The sequence below is a fragment of the Neopelma chrysocephalum genome, unplaced genomic scaffold (assembly GCF_003984885.1).
Source record: "Neopelma chrysocephalum unplaced genomic scaffold, ASM398488v2 Primary Assembly neopelma1_66, whole genome shotgun sequence".
NCBI lineage: Eukaryota > Metazoa > Chordata > Aves > Passeriformes > Pipridae > Neopelma > Neopelma chrysocephalum.
Window position 1 is genome coordinate 12621499 of NW_020897725.1, and position 26912 is coordinate 12648410.

Consider the following 26912-nt stretch of genomic DNA (forward strand, 5'->3'; position numbering starts at 1 on the left):
TTTAACATGTAGAAATACTTTTTTATAATTCTCAGACTAGGAGTTTGGCCAGTTTCTCTGACAGAAGGTACTTAAGGCTACACTATTTTAATACTTGATAAAGGAATACTGCAGATTAAAATCTGATTTGGATTATATTTTTCCAAAAGCAAGTAATTTTTTTAAGTGACTGAGGGCATTAAAGCAGGCGCGATATGCAGTAGTTCTGTTACAGAACAAATTAGTTGTATCATCAGGAATAACAAAGACCTAAAAAAACCCCACTTTTTGGGCTTTAATAACCAGAGCTTTAGTTAATCAGAAAAAAGAAAAAAAGGCAATTAAAGATAAGAAAATTATCTATATGGGAGAAGACAATATCTCCCAGCTTTGTCCCAGAAGAAGAGAATTTGTAGGGCTTTATGGACATAATGAACTCCACAGGACACATAAATACCAAGCCTTTTGCAAAGAGGAACAGAACAAGGCCAAACCATCACAACTGTACTGCACACCTAGACAAGCATTTTCAAAACCTAAATTTTAATAAAACAAGACACTGTCCTGAAAACTCTTGATATTTGAAAAGGTGACCCTGAGCAGTGCTATTAGAAAAAAAAAAAAGCACATGCTTTTAGGGCACTAGAAAAAGCTAGGAGGTAGTAATGTAAAACAAAATTAATTTATTCACCTATGGGAGATAATTCTAGCAAAAACTATTGCAAAAGAAGTATTGACTCTTTCACATTCCCAAATACAATTGTAAATCTGATTTGCAGTGTTAGAGAGTACAACAGCTTATAGCAGACACTTCTACAAGCATCTGATGAGCTTGGAACTGGAAAAAACAATGAAAAGAATAATTTAATGTATGTAAATGTGATTTAAAAGATTTTTTTCTGCCTCAGAAAAAACATGGAACACATTTGCAAAGGCCACGGCAAAATACAAGACTCTGAGGCAAGTCATTAAGGCAATTGACACTGAATGGCTTGGGAGTTGCATGGCAAATTCATATTAGCAATTCAAATTGGAGCTTTCCTAAGTGATGCCATACTGTTTGAACACAGCAGAGTACAAAAATGGGCACGCTTCAGAGAATGCAGGAACACTTCACTGATATCCAAGAGAGCAAAAACAGAACAAAAAATGGTCTGTACTAGTTAAATGAAAATGGAGATCAAGAAACTGTGAATGCATGATCTTGCCAAAATAGGTTATCCCTGCTGTAACACCAGAAATGCTGGAATGTGCAGTGAGTGTAATAGAGAATGTGTTCTACAAGTACTATGAGGAATGGTTCTGTTTGACTTAATCTTCTGCAGGGGAAAAAAAAGTTGTAAAGACTGCAGTGCTGCCTCTCCAAGAGCTGACCAGTTAACACTGGTCTGAGAAGAGTCAGAGACACTGAAAAGCTGCCTCTGGCAGTTGCCTCACACAACTCAGTTATAATAAACCCCTCTATCATATCTCATGTTTAAAACCTCTTGATTAAAAATCTCAGCCATCTGAAGCAAGGTGAGGAGATCTAGGGACAGTCAGCAGGACACAATCAATCCCACATCCGTAGCTGCTCAGGGACACCGGATGATGGAGGCAAAGGACCATTTCTACTATCGTGGGCTGTGGAAGAATATCCTGACATTGTCATTCATCTGGTGACCAAGTATAGAATCAAAGAATCATAGAATGGTTTGGGTTGGAAGGGACCTTAAAAATCATCTCATTCCATCTCCCTGCCATGGGCAGGGACATCTTCCACTAGACCAGGTTGCTCAGAGCTCCAGGGCCTTGAACACTTCCAGGAATGGGGGCATCCACAACCCCTCTGGGCGACAAGTGGGAAGAAAACTTTTAGACCACCTGATGTATGTCAATAAAGCCACATTAGAGCTGAAAATTGCTTGTTGTGTAGTTAGTGGAAACTGGTACCCATTTCAGACATGAAACATCAGCATCATGAAACAGTGTTGAGAAGGAGAGTTACAGAAGGTCACTGCCCCATCCCCACAGTGTTCCCTCAACAGGCACAAATCCAAAGATCAAGCCTTTCAAAATCTTCAGAGCCTCCTTCAGAGGACTGGTTTCCACATCACAGAGAAAAAATGCTCCTCTTTCTGATTCAGCACTGCAAGAGAACCAAGCAGCGAGAGGGGACAGTTTTCCAGCTGGGACTCTGCCACATTCCTCTCTATTCCTCAGTTCCATGACTCACCCACTGAGACAGCAGGAGAGAGGACAATGCACCAAGAGGTTAAAATGTCATCAAACATGAACAATAGCAGCAGCGAAATGAACTCATAAAGAACTTTTTTCAACAGCTGTGGCCCTGTTTTCATAGAAATACTACAGGGTACTTATCTCAGAGACTTCTAAGAAGTTCCTAGACAGCTTAACTACCATCTTTTTCCAATGTGGAATAATTCCCCAGTGTATGCTGCCATTCTCCAGTGTCATTTTAAAATAGTTCAGTGGTGAAGTCCACCACTTTCCTTGAGGCAATCCTTATCCCAACTATTTTCCCATCTGACATCCTAACTTGTAAGAGCTCCACTTCTGTCAATCATCTCCTTTAGACCATCCTAGTAACACTCAGTGACTGCAGTTGACTGTAAGCATAAATTTTCAGGAATATTAGATTCAAGCATTGACAAATTTATTGAGCACTTACACTTTTATTTTACTTACATCCTGCCCAGGAGGCCCCTGTGGTCCAGGGATACCAGGAACACCACGGGGACCCTGGAAGGGAGAGAACAGACAAACCCAATAACATGAGCAGTATTTGTGAAGCACCTCTTAGCTGAAGAAAAGAAATCCTCAACCTAATAGTTATTGAGGTAAAATTAACTAGCAGTTAAACAACTATGAAAGAGTTTAAGAAAAAATATAATTAAATCTCACAGTGCACTATTCCAGTATCCATCATTTCTGTGCCTCAAGGGACTTCATGAGCATCACTAGAGTCAAACTTCACATACATTAACTGGAAAGATAATAATGACTCTTTATAGGAGGCAAGTTTTTGGACAGGGAGAAAATATGACTGAGCACAGGAAGTTAGAGGAGAAAAGAAGGTCCAGCTCCTCAGTGCCAAGCTATCACACTGGCTAGGACTGGCTGTTGTGCTGGAAGTTCATGCCAGTGTCTGTGAGAACATGGTACAATTATCTGTTTCACAACAATGGATTGTGTCCTTGTAAAACTGAATGTTGAGGAACTAATTGTGTTTGGAGAATACCAAAATCTGTAAGATTTCAGTAAGAAAAATGCTTAGAAACAGTTTATTTAAAACCTTTGAGGCTGTGGCTATAAGGCATAGCAGTGTGTCCTGAATTATGTGCCTTAATATAATTTTTTGAATGAAGGGTGAAAAAGTAACTGAGTCTTTCTCTTGTAGGATTATTGACACATAAGGAAAAGTTGTCCCCAGGCCAAGACTCTCAATCAACTCTTTCTCACAACTCAATATAGAAGACAAGGACCTGGTAATGCACAAGTCCCCTTTGGAGGATCAGCCACTCTGTGACCAACTCCCAGGCAAAACCAAATTAATTACATGTGCCTTCATGAAATCACTGACAGAAACATAATTACTGTGGTAACCCCCCTCCCCATAAAATTTGGGTATAGCTAGAAAGACATACTGTACCAGTGACCCTTTGTCTCCTGGGGGTCCTGCAGGGCCCTGCAAACAGAAAAGACACAGCAATAAAACCACTGAAAATTAACATCTCCCTTTGGCTGATCAGGGAGGGTCCTGAAGCATTAAGGGATTATTTTCTGCATTGGTCTGCGTGGCTGCACACGGGAGTGTGTGTGTGCACTGAAAATGCCCTTTGACAATCCATGCTCAGCCTCACTCCTGGCCGGCTCTGGGGACCCAGAACCACACAGAAACACAGCATCTGTTGGGTTGGGGCATCCCACAGGACCTCTGAGCTCTTTAATTTAGGTCAAAGCAAGAAGTCTAGTGGTCTTGTGTATCCTATCTGTTTGGGGATGCAACTTAAAAAGGAGCAGCTGAGTAGAGTGAGGTACTAGAAAGTACTCACTTCTGAAGGAACACCACAGAAGTGGTGCAGTACCTGTATCCAGCATGGATGAATCAATCTGGTATCCCAAACACACACAAAACAAGGCTTATCCTCACATCCTTGGGGCTGTGTTTGAATAAATTGGCTCACACTATAACTCCTCTCCTTTTTCTTCCTGTTTCAGGCACAGTGACTCACTAATCCTCATACAGTCCTCCGTGCACGACACCTTAATGCTGCACTCAAGCAACGGATAAATGCATAATTCTGAACCCATGGTAATACCAACAGGGCAAAGCAGGGCAAGATGGAAACCTTTCTACTTATTCAGCACATGCACCCATTGGGCAACTTCAACATAAACATGTGAATTCACCCCAGTTCTCCAAGCAGTCCCCTCTTCTGTTGGGAAGAACACGCTCTGCTAATGCTCAAGTTTATGGCTCAGTGTTATGTCAATTGTAACTCAATACTTTAACAGATAAGGTAAAAAAAATCCTCATCTATATATACTTTTTGTGCAGGGAACAAAGCCTGAGAGAGGTTAAGTGCACAGGAGGAAATAGGGTGAGTATTTCAATTAAAAAGAGTTGCTGGCTTGCAGCTCTGAAGCTGAAGTATTATAAACACAATTTTGTTACATTGCTAAAAGATGTAGAGACTGACACTTTTAATTCAATGTGTAATACGCACTGAAGCAGCTCCACTGATTTTATTCTGATTTTATTCTGATTTTTTGTTTGATTTTTTTTTCTGTGGGATTCAGCCTGATACATTTGGGGTTATACAGTGGTTTTTATAAATTCCAGAGTCTGTGCACTGGACCTGAGGTTATGATGGAAAAAACAGTGGAAAAAAACTATTATAGTCGTCATTTGTTTTTGTGGGGTTTTTTTAAATATTTAATGAAACGGATTAAATAAATAAAACTTATATGAGAATAATGTGGTGTGTAGGTGGCTACACATCCTGACAGTGGGCAAATAACAATGACACACAAAAAAAGCAATCTTCTGGTATGAGACAAGTGATGTCTGCATTTGTAGTCAAGTTCTTAGTCATTTGTTTTCAAGGATACGAGGATGCTAAAGCCCCAATGAAGAATAACTTTGTCATCTTGTGTACATCAGGATGCAGAAGTGAACTCATTTAACCCTGTACTGAATCTAAAAATCTGTAATTAAGAACCACTCACAAGCTAGTGACTTTCAAACAAGCCAAATACTCATTTGTTAATTTAATTTTAGCTTTAATATTAATGACTGAACACTAAGAAATGCAGGAACACCACTGCTGCTTAGATAAATCTTAACAAATTACACTTAGCTAATCTTCAGTCATTGGTAACCCTGTGACAACCATGAAGGTCATGACACAGTCACAGTGTGAAACATGACTGACCCAATCTGCTTTAACTTAGATAGAATTCAGTGTGGTGAAAGCAAATATTAAGTGTCAGTATTACCCAGCAATACGACTTGTCATTTCAAGGCAATTTCCTGTACTGATTGGGAAAAATATATCTAGATAAACAGAGCATTGATAGCCAAACATTTACTGATTGGTACAGGATCATGGCATGTACAAGGTATTGTAAAAGAATAAAAGAATGCAAGGTTTCAGATGTCATCTAGTAATTACAGCTAGAAAAAGAGTTTGCTTTCTCCTAAACATATTTCAGTAGCAAATTCAGTGGAAATCTGGAGGTCCCTGGGCAGGGCTACAGCCACAACACTCCCAAATCTCCCTCATCTCAAGAGTTCTACATGAGAAGTACTGGAGTGATCAAATCCCAGAAATAGGAAAATCTGAATTTTCCAGAGCAGACTCTCAGATACACCTTGTGACCTACAAATATGCAGGAGGTGAGGGTGGAGTCAAATGAGATACAATTAACTAAATGTTTGTGGAAAATTATGGGGATGATGGCCCTTTTGGAACACAGCAATTTAAGCAATCTGATTTTGCATTTTGCTATCAGAGTGTCACTATGTCACTGATGTGGGCATGTGTGTCACAGTCATCCCTCCAAACAGGGTAACAGCAAGGTTACATCTGTCCAGTACACCAGAGCTGCTGGCTCAGCACAGATCTTCACTCACATCCACAGCCAGTGCATCAGGATGATGCAGAAAATTCAGGAGTGACAGCCAGTGATACCAACAATTCCAAGAGCACTTTTTCTACCTCTCTGTTTCAACTAAAACTGAATGCATTAGGAGCCCTCAACAACAAATGTATGATATCTGAGCCACGAATGGCAGCCTCTGGACTAGTCTGAAATTTGCACTTTTAGAAGGTAAAATGTCCCACAGGCACAGTTGAGCACAGGCAACACATTCCCTAGGTGGCAATGGGTAATTTTTCACCTTGTTACAGGTTGCAGCAGAATCTGCTACTTACAGGAGGTCCAGCCAGGCCGATTCCTGGCACACCTCTGTCTCCTGGCTGTCCAGGGAGGCCAGGAGCTCCCCTTTCACCCTGAAAAAAAGGAAGAAGTTAAAGGTTTTGTGCACTGATGAGAAAATGTGCTGAAATGTATTCAGGTGGTACAACAGAATGTCGCACTGATACATCCTGACCCGATTCTGCCCACAGAGGAACAATATCAGGCTGTGGCAGCATGGGGACCTGGCACAGTTAATGTCTCATCATGCCAAGAAAACTGTCCTCTTCCATCACAGGAGCCCCAGCCCATCTGTGAGAGCACTCACACAATATCAGAGTGTGCCATGTCATATGTGAGCAGGAACACAACTTCTGTAACTATTTTTTGTTTATTTTAGTGCACAGCATCCAACTCCCAGCATTTCACAGAATCATCAAGGTAGGAAGAGACCTTCAAGACCGTCTGGTCCAACCATGAACCCAAAACCACCTTAATCACCCCTAAACTATATTCCCAAGAGCCACATCCAGATGCCTCCTGAATACTTCCAGTGACAGTGGCTTCATTGGGGTATCAGGAACTCTCCTTGGCTTGGGGAAGCACTAAGCACTATAATACACTTTTGACTCTCTCTATTTCTATGGTAGATGGCTAAGCCACAAAAATTGCCAAATACAGATTACTTATCTGGGGAAGACAGAATTAAGGGTGTTTTATTACATCTTAATGTACTCCTTTCCTTTACCAGCATAGACCTACTCACAGTAGCATATGAAATTCTTCTGGTGAAAAATAAGTCAACACTTCTACCACTCTCTCTTGAGTACTGTACTACAAAAGGAGAGCCCTCCCTTCTAGAAAACAGGATTTTCGAAGCAAAACCTGATTAGCACAGAAAACAACTTGACTCTGTTCAATGGACACTGCAGACAGAGGGCTAAGAAAGAATTCAGTTACAATACTTTAACATCTGTTTTCTAGTTATAAAGAGAAATCAATAAGACTTTTATGGATTGCATTGCAGGTGTAAGATGTGATCTCACATTTGTAGTAAATTTATAAAAATGAATCTTATTTATGCCATTTATTATGACATTATTTCTAGCTGTATAGAATCATGATACAAAAATCGTTATCTGTGGATTCTACCCACACAAATTTCCATCTACAATAGCTCCTATTTTTTCCCTTTCTTTCTTCTTAAACTAGTCTTATTCCATCAAGAAACAATACTGCTAGGACAGTGAGAAAAATTATATTCTGGTTAGTTCAAACACTCCAGCAGATCTCTTCTCTGTTATTTTATTCAAGAAGATAACTTCAATACAAAAAGTTCAATAGTATTTTCTGTGCACAATTAAGATTCTTACCTTCTTCTGTGGATATTAAATGGAATATTTCATGAGATTGCTTTTAATGTTTTTTTCTGACTTTTATGTCAATTCTCTGTCTATTTGTGTGTGTCTTTGTGGGTGTAGTGTGTGGTCTGAACTGTCAAAGATATATACAACAGGCTACAATGCATTTATACAAAATGCAGCAAAATAGAAAGAAATATTCATAGCAGTTTGGTTATTTCAAAAGTGTGGGACCTAGTTGGATTGAGTCTCATAATGCTATAATCTTCCTTATAACATTTACAGAATCTCTTTGAACATCCTATTCTTCATCCAATCCAGATCAGGACATGGTCAATTCAAAGCAGAAGAAATTACTGTCATTAACCTCATCAACTAGTTAGTTTTTGCCTTAACTATGATATATGAGAGCAAACCAAGACTGTCTGGTCCCTCTGAAAAATAATTCACACCTCCCTGGAGAGGTGAAGGGAAGGAGTGCTATGGAAGAGTGCTCTTTGAGGGGCTGAAAAATGGCCTCAGGAGCAGATCATCCTTGAGCCGTGCAATGTCTCTCTAGCTTTATGGATTAAAGGGTCCAATCACAGTTTCCCTGAAAAAATGTTCATTTAGCCCTTAGTCAGTGTCGAATTCACATTATGCTGAAAGAAATTTTAAATGTGCAAAGTGTACAAAGCCAATTCATATCTTAGTATCTACATCAACAGACATACTGGAATAATAGAGAAAAAGGGAGGTCCTAAAAGTCTAGGACTATGTTTTTGAACGAAAACTTCACAAACTTTATTTTCCAGGGGAAAAATACCGTGTTTTCACCATAATTTTTTTCCAGTTCAAATGATTGAGAGTAGCACTGCACAAAGAAATCCATGATCACCTTATGTCCAAAGGGTCCTGGCAAGCCTGGTGGTCCTCTTTCCCCCTAAAGTGGCAGAGGCAAAACAAGAAAACATTCACCATCCAGCCAAACAGGAGCCTGGACTTTGATATAGTCCCTGCAACAAGTACCACCACCAGCCCCTGCCCCGACCTAAACACCATCCTGGCAGTATCTTACTGACAACATGTAAGCAAATTAAATCATCTGCCAACTTGGATAGAATTAAATGCTTTTAGGGACCTTCCACCAAGCTAATAATTTTTTTACTGGTCACAAGGTCAATGGCTACTCCTTGTGGAGGTCTCCATTTTCAGGGGCCACCACAGCACACCAAAAGGGGCTCAACGTTCAGAAATACAGCTTCAGTTCTCTCTGCCATTTGAGATGCAGTGCTGTGATCTGGGGCATTTTGCACAGCCAGGCCTTTCATGGATTCTGGTAAATCCACTGTTCTCCTGCAGAAGTCTTGCCTGTCTGTCTCATGTTGAACTACTCAAAGCACAAAGCTTGCCAGCTGGACTTACCGGTGCTCCATCTTTACCCTTCCCAGGCAAACCTGGCTCTCCAGCAGGCCCTGGCACACCAGGTGGCCCAGGAAAGCCCACTTTTCCTTCTTTTCCAGGATCACCCTGCAGAAGACAATCCATCAGAACTCTTAGTAGACTAATAAAGACCATTCCTGCCTCAGGTCTTTAACTGGGGCTGAAAGATACGTCTTTTTCCTAGTTTTCTCTTATGGTTTCCTTTTGGTATCATAGGAAATACTCTTTTATAGAAAGTCTTTTCCTTCAGTAATCTCAAAGCACTTGTAATTTCCCTTAAGGAAAGAAAAAGGAGACTTCAAACTTCAAACAGACCTCAAATCGCCATGTTAGCACATCAGACACTCAGTAAGTGAATTGGGAATAATCATGTGGAAACTTTGAAACCTTAGATAAATGATATAAAAAATTGGCTGCACGCATATAATCCTTTACACAAAAAGTTGACCAAGTTTATGACTAAGTCTGGATCCAGCCACACCTAAATTCCCTTCTGAGGAGTTTAGAACACAAGGAGATCCTTCCTGAACCTCATGACTCAATGGAAGGGTTTCCCTCACAGGTCTGTGTGACTCTGTCCTTTATGCAGTAAATAATCAAGAGTACTTGCATTGAATCTTGTTAAACCAATGTGGCATTTACCATTGAACTTTGTTAACTCAGTGTCTTATATCAATAAAATATATTGTTGCTTCTTTCTCACTCTATCCACGACGCCATACGAGAGCACCCTTGGACCCCCATGACCCTGAGGTGGAGCTCAGTAATTTGGAAGAAGATTTGATAGAAGGGGCTGGGATTCATTCCCTTTTAAGACCCAAATATATGCATATGTGAGGCCATGTTTCTGATTAATCATTCCTACTCCAGCAAACAAAGATCAGGACTCCAGCATTCTGGGCAGGGTGCAGTGTATGACCAGATCACCAACCCCTGACTTCAGAAAGCCCATGAGATGGGACATAAGACTGAGGCAAAGCAGGCAAAGTGTAAGCGAGACTGCACTGGAAAGCTGAACTAATGGTACAGTTATAACAGCTTATCAAGAAAGCAGAAATCTGTTTTCTAATAATGAAAGACACTTTTCCTTCCAGCTTTGGATTCACAGTGATGAATAGGAGTTTCTTAAAATACCAAATGCCAGCTCTTGTCAGGCAATGAGGACGGCAGAAGGTCATCATTTCAAAATGTGTATCAGTTGCTTTACTCTATCCAGTCGTATCTCAGTGGTTTATTAGGTAAATTATAAAGCTGCAACAGGGTGAAAACCTTATAGCACACGTAATAGAGGAGTTCAGACAAGATGATCTAATAAGCCCACGTGTCTTAACTGTACATGAACCTATGAAATAATTTCCCGGTTCAGACTGCTTCTGTCCCAGTTACTTAAAATGCCCAAGAAAAAGAGAATCAAATCCATCAAAGAACAAACTCACCCTTTCCCCCTTTTCTCCTGCCTTCCCTGGCAGTCCAGGGCCTCCAGGCACACCCTGGAGAGAAAAGAACTTTAAAGCTTAAAAGTTTCTTTGTAAGCAGTATTTGATCCTAAAGCAAAGGGGTAGACCTGTGTGTTCAGTGCAATCTATCTCAAGGATTAGTATCAGCTCTACATTTCCCAGTACAGACAACCTGTAATCCAGAGAACACCACAGAAGAGCTGTGCACCAGGTCCTTAAAGGAGGATTTTTTTCAATACAAAGGGGAGTTGAACAGCAAAAGCAGAAATAGACCTAATCCTAGATTTGTGCATTCTGCTTCTACTACTTTCTATTTCATTTTGTGAAACCCTCAGCAGTTCCTGATCCATTACGAACAACCCCCCAGTCATCAGAGAAGCCAAAATCCTTCCAGTATTAATTTTTTTATGGCTACTGCTCTCCAAAGCAAAACATTGGGAAACATAGCTATGTTCATTTTATCCTCTATTTCAGTTTTCAATCCTTTTCACATCTTGGCAGTTCTCAAAGGATTCCACGTCAAAATATAGATGATTTAGAGCTCTAAATTAGATACTGTAACTTCCTAACTCACCAAAACACGTTTTGGAGTGGTACTGCATTTTAAGATGTGAAATCATGTCTTGGCACCATTAAGATTGGATTGACCTCAGAATGGATCTGATAATTATTTTTCTTTCTGCACCACTAAAAATTGTTTCCTACTATATTAGCTTTTATAGGATATATATTGGTATTATTGGTATAGAAGTTTGCTTAACGGAATATGAAATTGAAAAAGGTCTTAATTTTCAACATCGCTTTTCAGTTTGAAATTAAATCATTAAATTGATACAATTAAATCACATGTATCTTAACAATTAGTAGGAAGGCAATTTAGGTTGTCTTGGATTGCTCAGGTAATAAACTCTGGCTCAAAGAGTCCTCTGTGCTAAACCACTGTGCTCTAATACTTTATATCGAGCACATATATTACATATATAATATAAATATATATTATAAGCTCTAAATGGTGTTTTTCATCTACTCCAGGCTAAATCCAGAGAACTTCAGGAACTAGAAAGAAAATTACACTAGTCAAGCTGGGATTAGAGTTAGTCAATGATTTTGCCAACATGAAAAGTTTTATCATGCACAACTTTATAATGGCGATGAACATCTACTGAGGTAAGGGGGACACTACATTGATGTCAAGGCTCTGATTGTAGGATCAAATGCCTTCATGCTTTCATAACAAAAAAGGGGAGTTTACAATGTTATTTTTGTATCAAGAAGTCATGTTTACAACAGGAAAGGACAAATGAAAACAAGGCAAGGAGAACAAAACCAGAGAGACAATAACCATTGAAATTTTTCTCTTGAAGATCTGGCAGCAAAAATCGCTTTTGACATTTTGGTGAGGAATGAAGCAGCTCCATGCCTCCCTCTTGCTAAAAATGAATATGAGATGTTTCATGGATACACCATTCCCAGGTGCCTCCAGATCTTTCAATTCAACAATAAGAAACTAGTGTAATGAAACACAGCCTTTTAACCTGATAGTAATCCCCATGGAAGGGAAAACTAAACACATTAAATAAAGAAATCAGGACACAGATGGGAAAACAAATACACTGGTGCATACATACCACATTTCCTGGCAAGCCTCTTGGGCCTGGGGGCCCTGCTGGTCCACTCACACCCTGTTTTGAGAAAATGAAGTATGTGTGTACATATGTAAATCACAACTTGTATCACCATAGGAACAAGATGTTCCAAGAGTGACTGGATTTCATGTTAGACAAGGTGTTGTACAAGCAGAAAGGAAAAAATAGCATCTTTGTGAGAAACTTTTTAGTGTAAAGAAGAATGAACCAACACAAAATGGGTGAAGGCTGTCTTTGGGAGCTTAAAGCTGCCTTCCACCAAAATAAATCCTAAATCTAGATGAGATGCAGGAAGAAAAGTCTGGGCCAGAAACATCAAAAGAACAGAGGAAACTATGTTGATTTATCATTAAAAAAATCTAGGTCAACAAAATATTCTTCGTTGACAATTCCACCTTGCTCTGGGCAACAAAACCTGAAAACACTCATTTGCACTAAACAGATGAACATCCCAAATCATCAAGAGTGTATAGTTCTGAATTACGGGTCTTTTCCATTTGCAGGTGAAAGTTTTGTAGGGTGAGAAAGCCCATATGTGTCCCTAAAAATTCATGGGGAACATTAGAGAACATATATTTGGTAATTTATATCTCCATAGAGATTATGTTTGTGATTACCGGGCTATATTTAGATATTTCATAAAATCATAGATTTGGGTTAAAAGGGACTTTAAACATTATCTTATTCCAACCTCCTGCCAGGGACAGGACACATTCCACTAGACCAGGTTGATCAAAGTCTCACACAACCTGGTCTTCAGCACTTCCAGGAATGGGGCATCCACAACTTCTCTGAGCAACCTGTGCCAGGGCCTCACTACTCTCATAGTCAAGAATTTCTTCCTAGTATCTAATCTAAACCTACTCTCATCTTAAAGTCATTCCCCCTTGTCCTATCACTCCATGCCCTTGTCAAAAGTCCCTCTCCAGACTCTTGCAGTTCCTCTTTAGGTGATGGAAGGGGTTCTAATGTCTTCCCAGAGCCTTCTCCTCCCCAGACTGAACAATCCCAATTCTCTCAGCCTTTCCTCATAGCAGAGGTTTAAAGGTTTCCTCATTTCTGTGTTATTTACAGGTGCTGGTCTGTGAGTCAGTAGAAAGACTTGGAGCAGGGGCAGTCTGTGAAAGGATGGCAAAAAAAGAAGGTGCCTGTATATACCTGCATTTCCATATCATTAACATCCTCCTTGTCAGGAGGATATATAAAGAAGTAAAACCAATGGGTAAGTTTGGTGGAAGGGGGATGTTTTTTGTCCTTTTTTGTTTTATATTCCTCCCCAAAAGTACTAAGTGGTTCTTCCACCAAGAGTGAAAGAGAGCTGGGAATAGGCAGTTCAGGCTTTGGGGTCAAAGCACTGCTCAGGGACAATATCACAGAATATTCTGTGTTGGAAGAGACCCACAAGAATCATCAAGCCCAACTCTTAAGTGAATGGCCCATACAAGGATCAAACATATGACCTTGGTGTTATTCACACCATGCTCTAATGTCTAAGCAACAGCCCAGAAAGGAAAATCATGAACATAAAAGTAGAGGAAGAAATTTCAGTGCTCTAAGATGCATAATTTGGATGTCCTACTCCCTCCTCTTAATCACAAGCATCCTCTATCTCAATCATTATTTCAAAAAGTTCTTCAGTCTTTCTTCCTTCTCTGCTTGCAAAGAAAGTCTGTGGCCTCTTATTCAGCCACAAAGGTCTTATGTGCTCTCACAATAATAAAAAGGGACTGGAATCCTTTACTGTTCCTTAGCACACAGCCAGGCAACAGCAGCACTCCCTACAACACATGCCTCAAAAAGGGCTGTGGGATGAGTCCTCTGGATGAGCTGGTATTAAAAAAATCAGAATTGACAAGGAAGCCTGAAAGCAACTGTGATCAAAAAGCAATTCAGGCTGCTGATGAGCTCCCTGCTCCAGCTGCCTGCCTGGGCTGGGCTGATATCTCAGTGCAGTCAATAGCTCCACCAGCACCTTACCCAGAAAAGGGAGTTTTGTTAGACAGGGGGAGATTTCACAAGTAAGAGATGCACAATTTTGAGCTGGGCTGACTGAGGCATTGATTGGTTTGGTGCAGATGGGCCTGTTTGCCCACAAGCAGTGACTCTTCCAGCTGTGGATTAGGATGTGCCTTGTGTCCAAGCAGCCTGGGACTCCAAAGCTGGAAGGCATTGACTTCAGTTTCCCTTCAGGAGTGTTACTGCCAGGAAAAAATGCTGCAAGGGCAGCAATTACTCACAGTCTCTCCAGGGGCTCCAGCTTCTCCTCGGGCTCCTTTTTCCCCCTTTGCACCCTATGCAAAAAGAAGAGAGAGATACCAGCTGATTAGACATGGGAGGGGACTGCCTGCCAGACAAAAAGACTTAAAGATGCCGGAATGTGCACTAGGCGATGGTTTTTGTTATCCAACTCACAGAGAATTTAACTGCTGAGGAAATAGCTCCCGGTTCTCTATGCAGCAAGAAAAGAAAATATAAAAATAAAACCCTGAGACTTAAGAAGAATTACTAATGGCTGATCAACTCAGAGGCTGATTGTCAGCAGAGGATGCTGAAACTTGCAGGCATTTATCTGGGTGAAATTCCTTCCTATCCACAGGCCTACCAGCTATTTCATTTCCAGTTGAACTCTGATCATCTCCCTTCACAGAGGAAGATTTGCCTGCAGTTCTCAAAAATAAACATCAGTGATTTGGAAATGGTCAAAATAGATCCCTGTGCAGAGGTTTGTCCTAGTCCTACCTATCACGGGGCCCTTTCTGAAGAATTTTGGCAGGACAAATTCTGCTCACTGAAACGTCTCCTATTTAGCAGCTGTTAGTTAAAAGTTACCTGGTATTATAGTTTTGTTTGTTTAGGTTTTTCTTCAGAATGCTAAGACTGCTGTTAACCTGTTTAAGCTGTTGGTGCCCAAATATTGCTGATGATACGGCTGGGGCACAGCACCTATGAAGGCAGAGTGAACACCTCCCCATGTTAACATGAAAACACCTCAGGGATGACTGGAAATAACATGTGTGAGCCAAGAAAGATTCAGAAGATGATTGAGACTATACAACCATTTCGCATGAGCCATAGTTTACTCAAGGTCAAATGGACTGGGCTTGAATCTGACTGCTCTGCAATGTTTTGATGATGTACTGCAGCGACTTTGTGAGACCTGTGGCATCAGTACAAGGTGCCCTCTTGAAGGATCATGAAGTTGGAAGGAGTCTCTCAGACAATACTGATCATGCTACAGAAGTAACATATTCCCAAGTTGATTTTCCTCCTGATGCCTGGCCCGAGTAAATACCTCTAAAAAATTCCCTGAACTTTTAACAATGACAAAGAAGAAATGGGCTGCAAGTGCATAGGGGAAAAATTGTTTACAGTGATATAGACCTTGAGGGCCCTCCTCTCTGGTCATATCAAAGACCTTCTTCAAGGCTGGGCCCTCTTACCTGGACTCCTGCAGGTCCTGGGGCACCTTGTTTTCCTGGGACCCCGGGTAATCCCTGCAAAAACAGAGGGAGAGGTGAAGGAGCTGTAGGAAACTGCTTGTTTCTTCTCATGAGCAGAAGGAGATGATTCTCCCTCCTCCCACTGAGAGAGGAAAGAGTGCTTTTTACAGAAGTGACTGTGCAGGACTCTGTCTCTCCTGGGGACTCCAGAACAAGAGCAGTCCAGAATAAAAATGCAGTAGCCAAATGCACAATTTAGCTGGGCAACACCACAGTACAAAGACAAGAACCACTGGGACTATTTCTGATGAGAGAGGCATCCCAATATGGAATAAGCATGTCCCACCCTCTCCCTCCAAAAGAGGCATCTCTCATGTCCCCTCATTGCTAAAGTTCAAAACCAGCTCAAGAAACTCTTGGCTGTACTTACAGGTTCTCCACTGGTTCCTCGATCTCCTTTCTCCCCCTTTGGTCCAGGTTCACCCTGATATAAAACAACAAGACAAAGAGAGAAAGTAAGGCTGTTTTCATGCCTAGAGATCACACTAGTCCTGTTTGGTAAGAGGCCTCTTTCAGTCAGTTATCCATTTATCATAGTATGGGATATCAGTTTTGATTTATTGGACCAAAAAGTCCTTTGCAGAAGCTACTCTAAGACTTGGAGATCCCTGTCTAGACTTCTTGTTCTGTTATGATAATAATTGAAAAAATATTTAGTTTAAAAGCAGAAAATTTTTCCCTCATAGAAAAAATATCCTACAGCTGGGGGAATGATCTCACATATGGACAGTTCCCTATCCCAGTTATAAGAGAGGTGTTCAGAGTCTCATCTTGAGCACTTCCAGAGGTGTGCGCTACACAGCCATTCCTGATCTCTGGTTCTATTAACATCTCCATACATTCATGCAGCTTCCACTCCCTCCTGCAACGTCAGTACATTATTTCATGCACCACCATCACTGGCTAATAGGATTAATTTATTCCTGTTCTTCCTTCTTACAGCAAACTGAAGATGCTTTCAGAGAGAGGTTCCTCAGCTTTGTCCTGAGCTCTAGTACAATAATCAATAAATCCATATTTCTGCTTTTTGTAAATTGAAACAGAAAGCACACAATTCTGGAACTAGCTGGAATAAACCAGGCACTACATGAATACTCATATTTATATATTGATATGAACATATGTATTCAGGCAACAGCAATCATCACTTATTCATTATTTATCATAAAAAGTGTTTCAATTATGCAATCAAGGAAGACTAGGAACATCAGTGATTTTAGCTACATACACATGCAAGGAATAGTGATCAGTCAAATACAGAGCCAGACAAATCAGCTTGAATTTTATTCACATCAGCTATTTGCCAATCATTTCTACAACACCTGGGAGTTCAAAGTCCATTTTCAAATGATTCTCTAACAGACAAAATAAATGTATCTGCATAAATATTACTTATGCTTGTATTTATTATGCCTTATGAATAAATATTATCATCTGTGATAAATAATGGGAGGAATTTTACTCTACAAGTAGCATCCTGTTAGAACAACTTTTAACCAGGCAGTCCCTGATGCCATCTAGTGTCCTTCAGAAAGATAACAGGGCCACCTAAAGAGGCTCAAGCAAAGGGTCCAAAGCTGAAAATCTGCATAGTTGTGCCTGGAAGCTGCTTTGTATAATGACCTTTCAAGTCCCAAAACTCTTTTGAGAGAGCAGAACAACAAAGCACAGTCAGGACAGCTGTAGGCAGGGATGGTGTTACTGAGTTGGAATAAGGCACATTATTACCAGGGAAAACAAGACTGCAAAGGGAAGAAGTAATTCAACAGGTAAAGTGAGGAAGTTTTTTTAATATTCTTCTTTCTTCCACTTTGTCCTTGATATGTGACCTGCACAGTAGTGCAAAATCTAACAGCCACAGACATGGGTAGAGGTATCATCTCTTTGTAGAATCATAGAATGGTTTGGATAGGAAGGGACTTTAAAGATCATGTGCTGCAAGTGGGAAATGAAACTTCATTTTAAGCTTCGTTTAAGAGTCTGTGCATACAGCTGTGTTCCAGGCACTGCTGGTTTAAATGCTGCTCTTACCAGAACAGCTTTGAACTTCTCATCATGGCTGTTTACAATGGTGAAGATGCCCAGAACAAGACAAAAGCTGAGTTCTTTATTGAAAACATTTAAATAACTCAGAAAACACTAAGGTGCTGTGTGTCTATCAAACACAAGAGGTGATAATCAAAGGCCATGTTTATTAGAGATGTTACTTACAGGAATCCTGGGGTGTGGGGTGAAGAAGGCTGTCTGGAACAGAAACCAAAGTGTTAAGGATTGCCTATTTTTCTTAAAATGCAATAGCTTGTATTCTTCCTGTCATCACAGATTACACATTCCATACATCCACCAGTAGGCTTATAAATGAGCAGCTCATTGTAACATCTGGCTGTTTGGAAACAAGCCCACAAATATCAGACATTTTCTAGAGTATTTGAAATATGAGCATAAACTCAGAAACATCCTGTAGGTCCCACTGCTATGAAACAAACAAAAAAATTCGACCTTTTTGTCAAGTTTACTATTAGTAATCTCCAGCTCACTTTTCCACTTGGACCCATCTTCTGTATTACTAAATGTCCTGACACCAAGGTTGAGTTCGGTGTGTTCTCTCTCTGCTTTGTACCATGTACATAACATCTCAACATCATTTTCTTAGGGAATACATAGTCATTCTGAAGGACTAGCAACAAAATAATGATAAAGTTTTGTACAAAGAGTATCTTTTTTAAAGTTGATAAGATTAGGAAGAAAAAATAGTCTTTGAAGAACTGAGGATATGTCAAAATCATCACCTACTTTTAACAGCTGAAATAAAAATTATTTCTCTGTACAAACACAGGAACTTGAGCAACCAAGCATGTCTTCTCTTATGTCTAGCCATGCTGTACCATGTTTGTGAGTTGCCTTCTCCACCTTTACTAAGACAGAGTTATCCTTGATGTTGTGATTGAGTCATTCTTGTGTGATACACATGGAGTTTTCCTACATGAAGCACACTTTGGCACAGACAGAAGAGGCCAAACCAATGTCAGGGAATAAATTCTAACACCTCTTTCACTGCTGCTCAAAGGTCTCAAGGTACTTGATTTTCACCAACAGAACTTGATTCAAATTTTCTCCATCTCCAATCTGTGGCAGCTGTATCCAGCTGTGGTGGCAGAGATGATGAGCAGATATCTGCCATTTTTTGGTGGATCTGTGACTGGGATCAGTCCTCTGGTTGCAATGATAGTGCTTATTGCAAGCTGCTTACTCGGATTTTGCTGGAGGGAACTGTGAGGTTTGTGTATTTCCATTCAGTGGTTGCTGGTTCACTCACCAGTGAACATCATTGTAATTATACTCAGGCTCCCAAAAGTAATTCTTCAGGCTCATATTTAAAAAAATAAATTTGTGTCTTCATGGCCCTATTTTTGATTGGGTTGTTTTTTGTTTTGGTTTGTTTTTTTATTAGCAGAAAATGTATGGGCAGTCAGGTCAGACTGGTTTGTGTGTTGGATCCAGTGTTGAACCCAGAATAATCTGGGCTGAGAGAATCTTTCTGGAATTACAGCACAGCATGGCATCATATGCTGGGGAAGTTCCGGGTGGCTGCAGCATCTCTGGAGCTCAATGCTCCACCCCAAAAGTTCATGTCAGTGAGAAGTGGAACTCTTTGCTCTTCCTGGAAAAAGATGAATTGTTCCCCAGGAAGACAAGCTGTTGTTCACTGGTTCATTGAGTGAACCAGTCTTATCCTGAGATCCAAGTGGGAAAAAATCTAGCTCACCCTGGAAAATCTGCAGGAATGTACTCCCTGTTTTCAGCTGTGATCTTCTTTGGACAGCTCCCACAGCTCCTAAACAAATCAATTTAAGTGCTATGACAAGGCAAGGATATAAAAAATTTGCTGTTTGCAAAGAGGTAAAGAAAGGCACAACCTTCCCCAAAAAGACCAAATGCATCCTGATATTGCAAAGGGAGACAATCTCAAAGAAAACAGGTCCTAAAGTTCCTGCAGAGAAGTAAGGAACTTCAAAATATTTGTTTCTGAGAAATTTGTGCAGAGGAAATGTGAGGATGCCTTGAATATTGTTACCAAAATATTTGTTTCTAAGGAATTTGTGCAGAGGAAATGTGATGATGTCTTGAATGTTGTTACAGCACTGAACACAATCTCACTTACTGTTCCAGGTAAGCCTGGTGGTCCAGGGGAGCCCGTGTCACCCTGGAGAGAGGAGAAAAATGTAACTAATGATATAAAAAGGTGCCCAAATAAAACTCAACATTACCTGTTAGAAGATGCAGCATTACCAGATGAGATGTGATCCAACCCACCAGCTCAGTGACACTGAAAATCCCAGTGCAATTCTCTGATGGGTGGAATGTACCCAAGTGTTCTGGTCAGAAGTTCTGCTGTCCTTGTTTTGCAGGATTCTCACTTTGTTGACTTTATCACTTTATGATTTTATCACTGACCTGACTTCACAGTTCATTTCTAAACTTAACCCATCCAGTGTAGGATATGGAGCTTAATTTGCTTTTTAAATTAAATTTGATCAAAAATCTTGATTGAAAACCACCTTTTAGCTGAACTTCTTTCATTGATGGAAAACAAAAATCCTATTTTTCATCAAATATTTAAGTTTCTAAACCCAGTCGTTCCCCTAATTTTTGAGTCAAAACTATACTGTTGCCAGAGTATCTCACAAGCATTATAGTCTGGGTGTGGCAGCTGGCATTGACCTTCCTGTGGGCTGTGCTCCACAAACATCAGTCCCCTGACACTTCAAAGCCAAGAACTACCAACAATACTAGTCAGCCTCCCAGATATAGGAGATTCAGGGGCTTCACTGTTGTCAACTGACCACCCATGAAAGAATTGCCACTGCCACAGATGGTGAAAGTCACTGACAAACTGAGGGCTGATGTATCCTAGGAAGAAGAAGGAAGTGGTACCCACATTTTAAATGCTATTGCCACTGTAATGAGGGCAATTTTTTTGCCATACATCCACAAGCATCTGCAAGGTCAGTGCTTCCTCTTCACCTTCATGTTCACAGGGTTTGAATGTAAATTTTGGTGGACATTACTTTTGTCTAGTTCTCTCATTTTCACTAAAATTAGTGTTCTTTTGATGGCAGAAGCCCAGACTGTTTCTTAAATTATTGTTCTATCACACTTCAGGCAGCCACAGAAAACTTCTTTAGACTTTATTTCCAGTCTTATGTATATCAGCCAATTATAAAATAAAGTTTGCTTGAATTAAAGAATTTGTTCTTAATTTCATCAGCTTGCATTGCTTAATAAATGATTGTCTCCATCCCACACAGAGCTATTTTTTCTGCTTCTCTGTAAAGCTCAGTTAAAAATCTTCTGATCTTTCTGAGATACTCTCCTCTATCGCTTGTCTCTGCCCCCTCGTCTCTTTTCCTTCTTGTCTAAGGAATATCACGGTCATTTAATGACTTACCTTTTCTCCCCTTTCACCTTTCATTCCTGGGAAACCATCTCCTCCTTTTTCTCCCTAAAAGCAGGGAAATGAAAGCAGGAAATATGCATATTTTTATTTGATTGCATCAGCCTCACCAAGATATTTTACACTTTCAGTTATCTTATCTGCCTTGCAAGAGGTAGAGCAAGCAATTAAAAATGTGAAATTTTGAAGATGGCTTCATAAAACCACATTATTTTCAAAATCAATTCATATCAACTGAGTTCATGGAAAGGAAAGCACCAAACCTCTAATAACTTGCTTGTAGAAGATCCTACTGCCTAATGCAGTTTAAAAAAGAACAACAGATTTTTTTCCAGTTGGATAAGAAAGGAAGCAGAATAGGAGTTAAGACCCAAAGTGGATATTCATATTACTATTTTATTTATTCACATTACTATTTTGCCTATGTAACCTGGCCTTCTGAACTAGAGCTGCTTAACAAGGATGATGTGATACTCCTCAAAGTGCATACACAAAGAGCATTTATCCTGCATTCAAATTGGAGCTACCTGACCTACATTTTTATAGTATTGTATATAGAATGAATCATAGAATGGTTTGGGTTGGAAGGGATCTCAAAGATCCTGTAGTTTCAACCCCTGCCACGGGCCAGGACACCTTCCACCAGATCAGGTTGCTCTGAACGCCATCCAATCTGGCCTCGAACACTTCCAAAGGAATATATTCTATGTCCAATGCATATAATGGAGCAAACTAAATGAAAAGACCCCAGCTGATTTTTCATAGAATCATAGAATCAGCCAGGTTAGAAGGGACCTTTGAGATCATCAAGTCCAACCTCTGATCCACTACTGCCATGGTTACTAGACCATGGCACTAAGTGATCCTTCTTGATCACATTCAAGTGTGTGGTCAGCTCTCAGGAGTGCAGACCTCATTTACATGGCTAAATTTACTGTCAGGCCCCTGATACAAATATTTCCTGGTATATAGATGACTCCAGAGGTTTGGAGCTAGCCAGGGGAATCAGTAGGCACCAGGATGCGGGTGGAAGTTAGACCATCAGAAAATAATCAAGCCATCTGCAGCTTTCTCCAAGGCTCAGTGACAAAGGGAATTGTGATTTTTTGTTGTTATCAAAAATCGTTACTGTTCTTAAATAGGGCAGATATTTCTGGAAGGGAGTCCTAAAGAACAGTGTACCTCTTCTACTGCCTAACAGTCAGCATGGCATCAGTCACAACCTTCTACATTTAGGATAAACACTGTTCATTAGCACCTCTGCTGCAAGTAGGAACAGTCACTAGGCAGGAAATACCTTTTTGGAAGGGGTGCTTGTTGACCTTGCTGGATGCCAATCAGCTGCTCACCACAGCAATCTCACTAAGAGAGAACATCGTCCAGGGACACTCAAGATAAGTCATCCTGATGCCAAACAGCCCAAAAAAAGATGAAACTGTTCCTCAAAGTCACTCACCTGGTCTCCTTTTTCTCCCCTCAGTCCAGGTAAACCCTGACGACCTGGAAGTCCTGCTTCACCCTGGGAATAAGACAAAGAAGTTTATGAAATCTAGAATACTGTGGTACAGACCTTGCCCCTGTTTTCTCAAGGGATTGATTATAGATATAGTTTTCTGAGAGATGATGGGATTAGTCTGATTATAAAATAATTTCCTTTTTTTTTGAAAACCATTACATAAAACAGCAGTTAAGCCTTCTCCATTTTGCCTGTTAACTGATGCCATGGAATTTGGGACATAATTTCTTCATGCTGCTCTGTAGCAGGACCAAGGAAGCAAATAAAAGCAGCTAAAGAAATTAAATCTAACTTTTATTTTCATCTTTAATGATCTGGTGTAGTCTGGAAATGCAAAAACTGTACTGTATTAATCTGAAGAGTACAGATGTCACCTGAAGAACAGATCTAGAATTTTCTGGATGCACTTTTGTACATTTGGATATATTTCTGTTTGAACCTTGCCTTTGATTTTATGCTTTGTAATACTTGCTATTGGAGTAATTACGATCTCTGTGTCATGTGGTTTCTCCTAAATATATCCAGTATTCTCAAATTTAGCTCCCAGTTGACACAGTTTGTCATCTGAAAACAACCATGTGGTTTCCTATTTATAATTATTCTGCTCTCCCCGCATTTGTAGTGTGATATCACAAAGGATCTCAGTCATGGCCAAGACCCAAATTCACTAAATCTTGTACAAAAACTGAACTAAGAAAAGATGATCCCTGCTTTAAAACAATGATCTCAGGTAAAGGAAGGCCCAAAAGATTATCATGATATAGGTGAAATAAGTCTGCAGACAAAATCAGGTGAAAAACAAGGTGCTGTGGTGACTGAGGATGACCAGGAACATCAGGGTGATGTTGGGACAATTTTAAAGAAAGTGACATTTGGTGACAGAGGAAGTGGTGCTTTCTCAGAGCCAAGCAGAATCCTGGCTGATCATGGAATCACAGAATAGTTTTGGCTGGAAGGGACCATCAAGACCATCTAGTTCCAACCCCTCTGCCTTGGGCTGGGATACCTCCCACTAGACCAGGTTGCTCAGAACCCCATCCAACCTGGCCTTGAGCTCTTCCAAGGATGTGAATGATGTTAAGATGCCAGAGATCAAGACAACAATTAGAGGGCCTGACATTAAAGAAGGACAAAAAAGAAAAATTTGGAGGGAAAATAAAAACATGTGGTGTAAATTTGGCCTCTGGAAAGGTCCTGAAGCAAAACATCAGTGAGTCTGTATGAGTTCAAGGACAGATAATACAAAACAGCCAACATGGATTTTTTAGAAACTAACCATATCAAACCCATCCAGTTCCCTCCCTTGACAAGATAACCAAGTAGATAAGAAAGAAGAATTTGTATTATGTATCTTGACTTTAGTAAGACATCTGACACAGGCCAACATGATATTTTCATTAGTAAATCACAGAAATGTAGCGTAGAAGGGTCTTTGGAGGATGGTGTACAACTGATTGAAGAAACAACATTAACACACCTGCTGTGAGCTGTTTCCTGTCAAAATTCAGAGGATATACAAAGTGAAGTCCTCTAAGGGTCTGCACTATTCAGTATCTAATTCATGACTGAGGTGACAGAAAAGAGAACATGTATGAAATGTGTGGAGAACACCACACTGTGGAGAGAGGAGCAAGTGTTTTGGAAGGTGGTGTTAGAATTCAAAACAGCCTTGTGTGGAGAAATGATTCTGACCAAGGGGCAGTGCTTTGGTTGGGCTCTGACCCTTTGCTGCACTGGAACCAAGCCTGCCTGGAAACTGCAAGCCTGGCAGGTTGTTTGCCCAGCTACAGCGAAATGACATCAAGGAAGGGTATAGAAATCACTCTTCCCTGGGAGCCTAATGTGCTCCTGAGGAATGATTTGCCCATGCCCTGTTAATCTCCCCTTACTTGGGATGGCAGGTGAGGATACTTTTCTTCGAAATGAGTGTTTCCTATTAGGTAGATTATAAGGAATTTTGGAATAGAAGCAGAGCAGTCCCCACTCACAGGGTGGTGTAGTTTTTACCCATTTAATAAGTGCCTTATCCCAATAAACCTCAATTTCTACCTCAGAATTGGAGCCTTATTCCTTCAATCACTGAATCATAGAATCATTAAGGTTGGAAAAGACCTCTAAGATCAAGTCCAATCATCAACTCAGCACCACCACTATGTTCACCACTAAACCATGTCCTAGGGTGCCATATCCATACATTTTTTGAATACTTCCAGGGACAATAACTCCACCAATTCCCTAGGCAGTCTGTTCTAGTGCTTGACAACGCTTCCTGTGAAGAAGTTTTTCCTAATATCCAACTGAAATCTCCACTGAAGCAACTTGAGGCCATTTCCTCTTGCTCTGTCACTTGTTGCCTGGTAGAAGAGACTGATCCCCAAAACTGCTTCTTCCCTTATTCCCTCCAAGTCCAGTTGGTAGTGCATGTTCTGCTTTATTGCATAAGCCAATATGGGAGCAGAGGCCATGACCATCCTCCTATTCGGTCTTTACAGCAGAAGACTGGACTGAAACCGGTAGGAGTAAGAAGACTTTGGGTCTAAGACTTTTTCATTGCTGGTATATACTCTGCACCCCAAAAATTTTAATATACAAGACTCTGTATTATACAGACTTCTCTTTCTACAGAACTTCATAATACAGTTGAAAAGTTGACATGCAGATGACAATGTCAACATCTATGGTTAGTTAACTAAGATAACTATGTAACAGTCAGCAAGCATTTACAACTTAAAGTGACAGCATCACCTCTTACATCAAACATCATCTTCCAGAACCAGCACTCTGTGTTAACATGAGATGTGAAGGAAACTAAGCATTGAAGGCACTCTGCCTTCCTATTCTTCCCTATCCATCAGGAATAAGATGATTCATTTTTCCAGGATATAATGAAAAGTTGGATATTACACATTTTTGTTCTCAAATTTTTACTTTATTCATTTCAACCATGAAACTCATTTCAACTCATTTCATCCCCCCCTCTGTTGCATCTTCAATTGCAGATGCAAATGACATGCACAGATCTTGTCACTGGCAAATGGTTTTGTTATTGCATGTGGTCACTTTACATTGCTCTGACAGGTAGGCTTTTCTCTGAGGACTATTTTTCCTGCTCACCTGCTCGCCAGGCTGGCCACGGCTCCCTGGTTCACCCTGGAAAAACAAAAGGAAAACTTTACCACCGTAAGGACCTGACCCTTTGGTAAGAACACTTTCTCATTAGTAAAATATATCCCCTACTATCCTGGCCCATGTTGTTCTACCAACATCTCATAAGGCACTGAAATTGCCTTTTTGATGGCTTGGGAATGCAGAACACAGAGATCCAACACAAGGTCCAGGTCAGATCTCCCTACACACTTAGGTCTGAGGGAGTGGCATAAAATAGGGTTTGGTATTTCAGAACACCACGAGCTCTGAAAGGCAATGAGCCTCATCTGCTTATTCACTGATGTCTCCAACTAAAGGAGAGTAAGATTCCTCTGTCTTCAGCATAAGACCTTCCAAAATCACACCTTGATTGACTCTGTGGCTACAGCAGACTGTGAAATAAAATCCCTTACCTTAGGGCCAGCTTTTCCAGGAAAGCCTTCCTCACCCTTTTCCCCTTGTTCTCCCTGCAGGGAACACAAGAAGTCAATACTCAAACTCCTCTGGTAGTGCAGCGTGTTTGCAGACAATGGTAAGGAATATTTTAACTCAGCTCCTCAGTATCAGCCTGAAGGTGTAAATTGAGCTATGTGAGAATATGGTTCCTGGAATGTATTTCCTTTCCAGTACAATCACATCTCCAGCACCTGTCACCCTACTGGAAAACTTGTGGAATGACACAAAGTGAATCACTGTTATTTAAAGATGCCTATATTGAATTATCTGAAAAACAACACCTCCATTCAGTTTCTTCAAACTATATGTGGTTAGAAAGCTAGAAAGTGTTTTGAAAAAAAACAACATAGAATTTTGGGACTGGGACCTTGGTCACTGAATCCACTATGTAAACACTTTGAAACTTATCTTCCAATGCCAGTGGTATCAGCACAGACAGCAGAGGCTGCAGTGATTGACATGTGCTGAATAGGTGGGAAGTGCACTAAGTATTACAAATGGCTGTGGATAAAATCCAAAGTTTATTTAACATCAGAAATATGTTGTGAGC

At 40.4% G+C, this 26912-nt stretch overlaps 1 protein-coding gene across 1 annotated transcript in view; it reads right to left on the reverse strand.

The window, feature by feature from the left end:
• The window catches only part of COL22A1 (collagen type XXII alpha 1 chain), a 221114-nt gene that overhangs the window by 33663 nt on the left and 160539 nt on the right, over window positions 1-26912 (reverse strand). Inside the window, exons 28-43 of the mRNA XM_027684548.1 lie at window positions 26320-26373; window positions 25874-25909; window positions 22700-22762; window positions 21238-21291; window positions 19951-19992; window positions 18000-18032; window positions 16159-16212; window positions 15729-15782; window positions 14526-14579; window positions 12271-12324; window positions 10622-10675; window positions 9168-9272; window positions 8641-8685; window positions 6420-6497; window positions 3632-3667; window positions 2668-2721 (exon numbers count right to left, since the gene is read on the reverse strand). Of these exons, the coding sequence (XP_027540349.1) occupies window positions 2668-2721; window positions 3632-3667; window positions 6420-6497; window positions 8641-8685; window positions 9168-9272; window positions 10622-10675; window positions 12271-12324; window positions 14526-14579; window positions 15729-15782; window positions 16159-16212; window positions 18000-18032; window positions 19951-19992; window positions 21238-21291; window positions 22700-22762; window positions 25874-25909; window positions 26320-26373 (870 nt within the window). The remainder of the gene's footprint in view (window positions 1-2667; window positions 2722-3631; window positions 3668-6419; window positions 6498-8640; window positions 8686-9167; window positions 9273-10621; window positions 10676-12270; window positions 12325-14525; window positions 14580-15728; window positions 15783-16158; window positions 16213-17999; window positions 18033-19950; window positions 19993-21237; window positions 21292-22699; window positions 22763-25873; window positions 25910-26319; window positions 26374-26912) is intronic.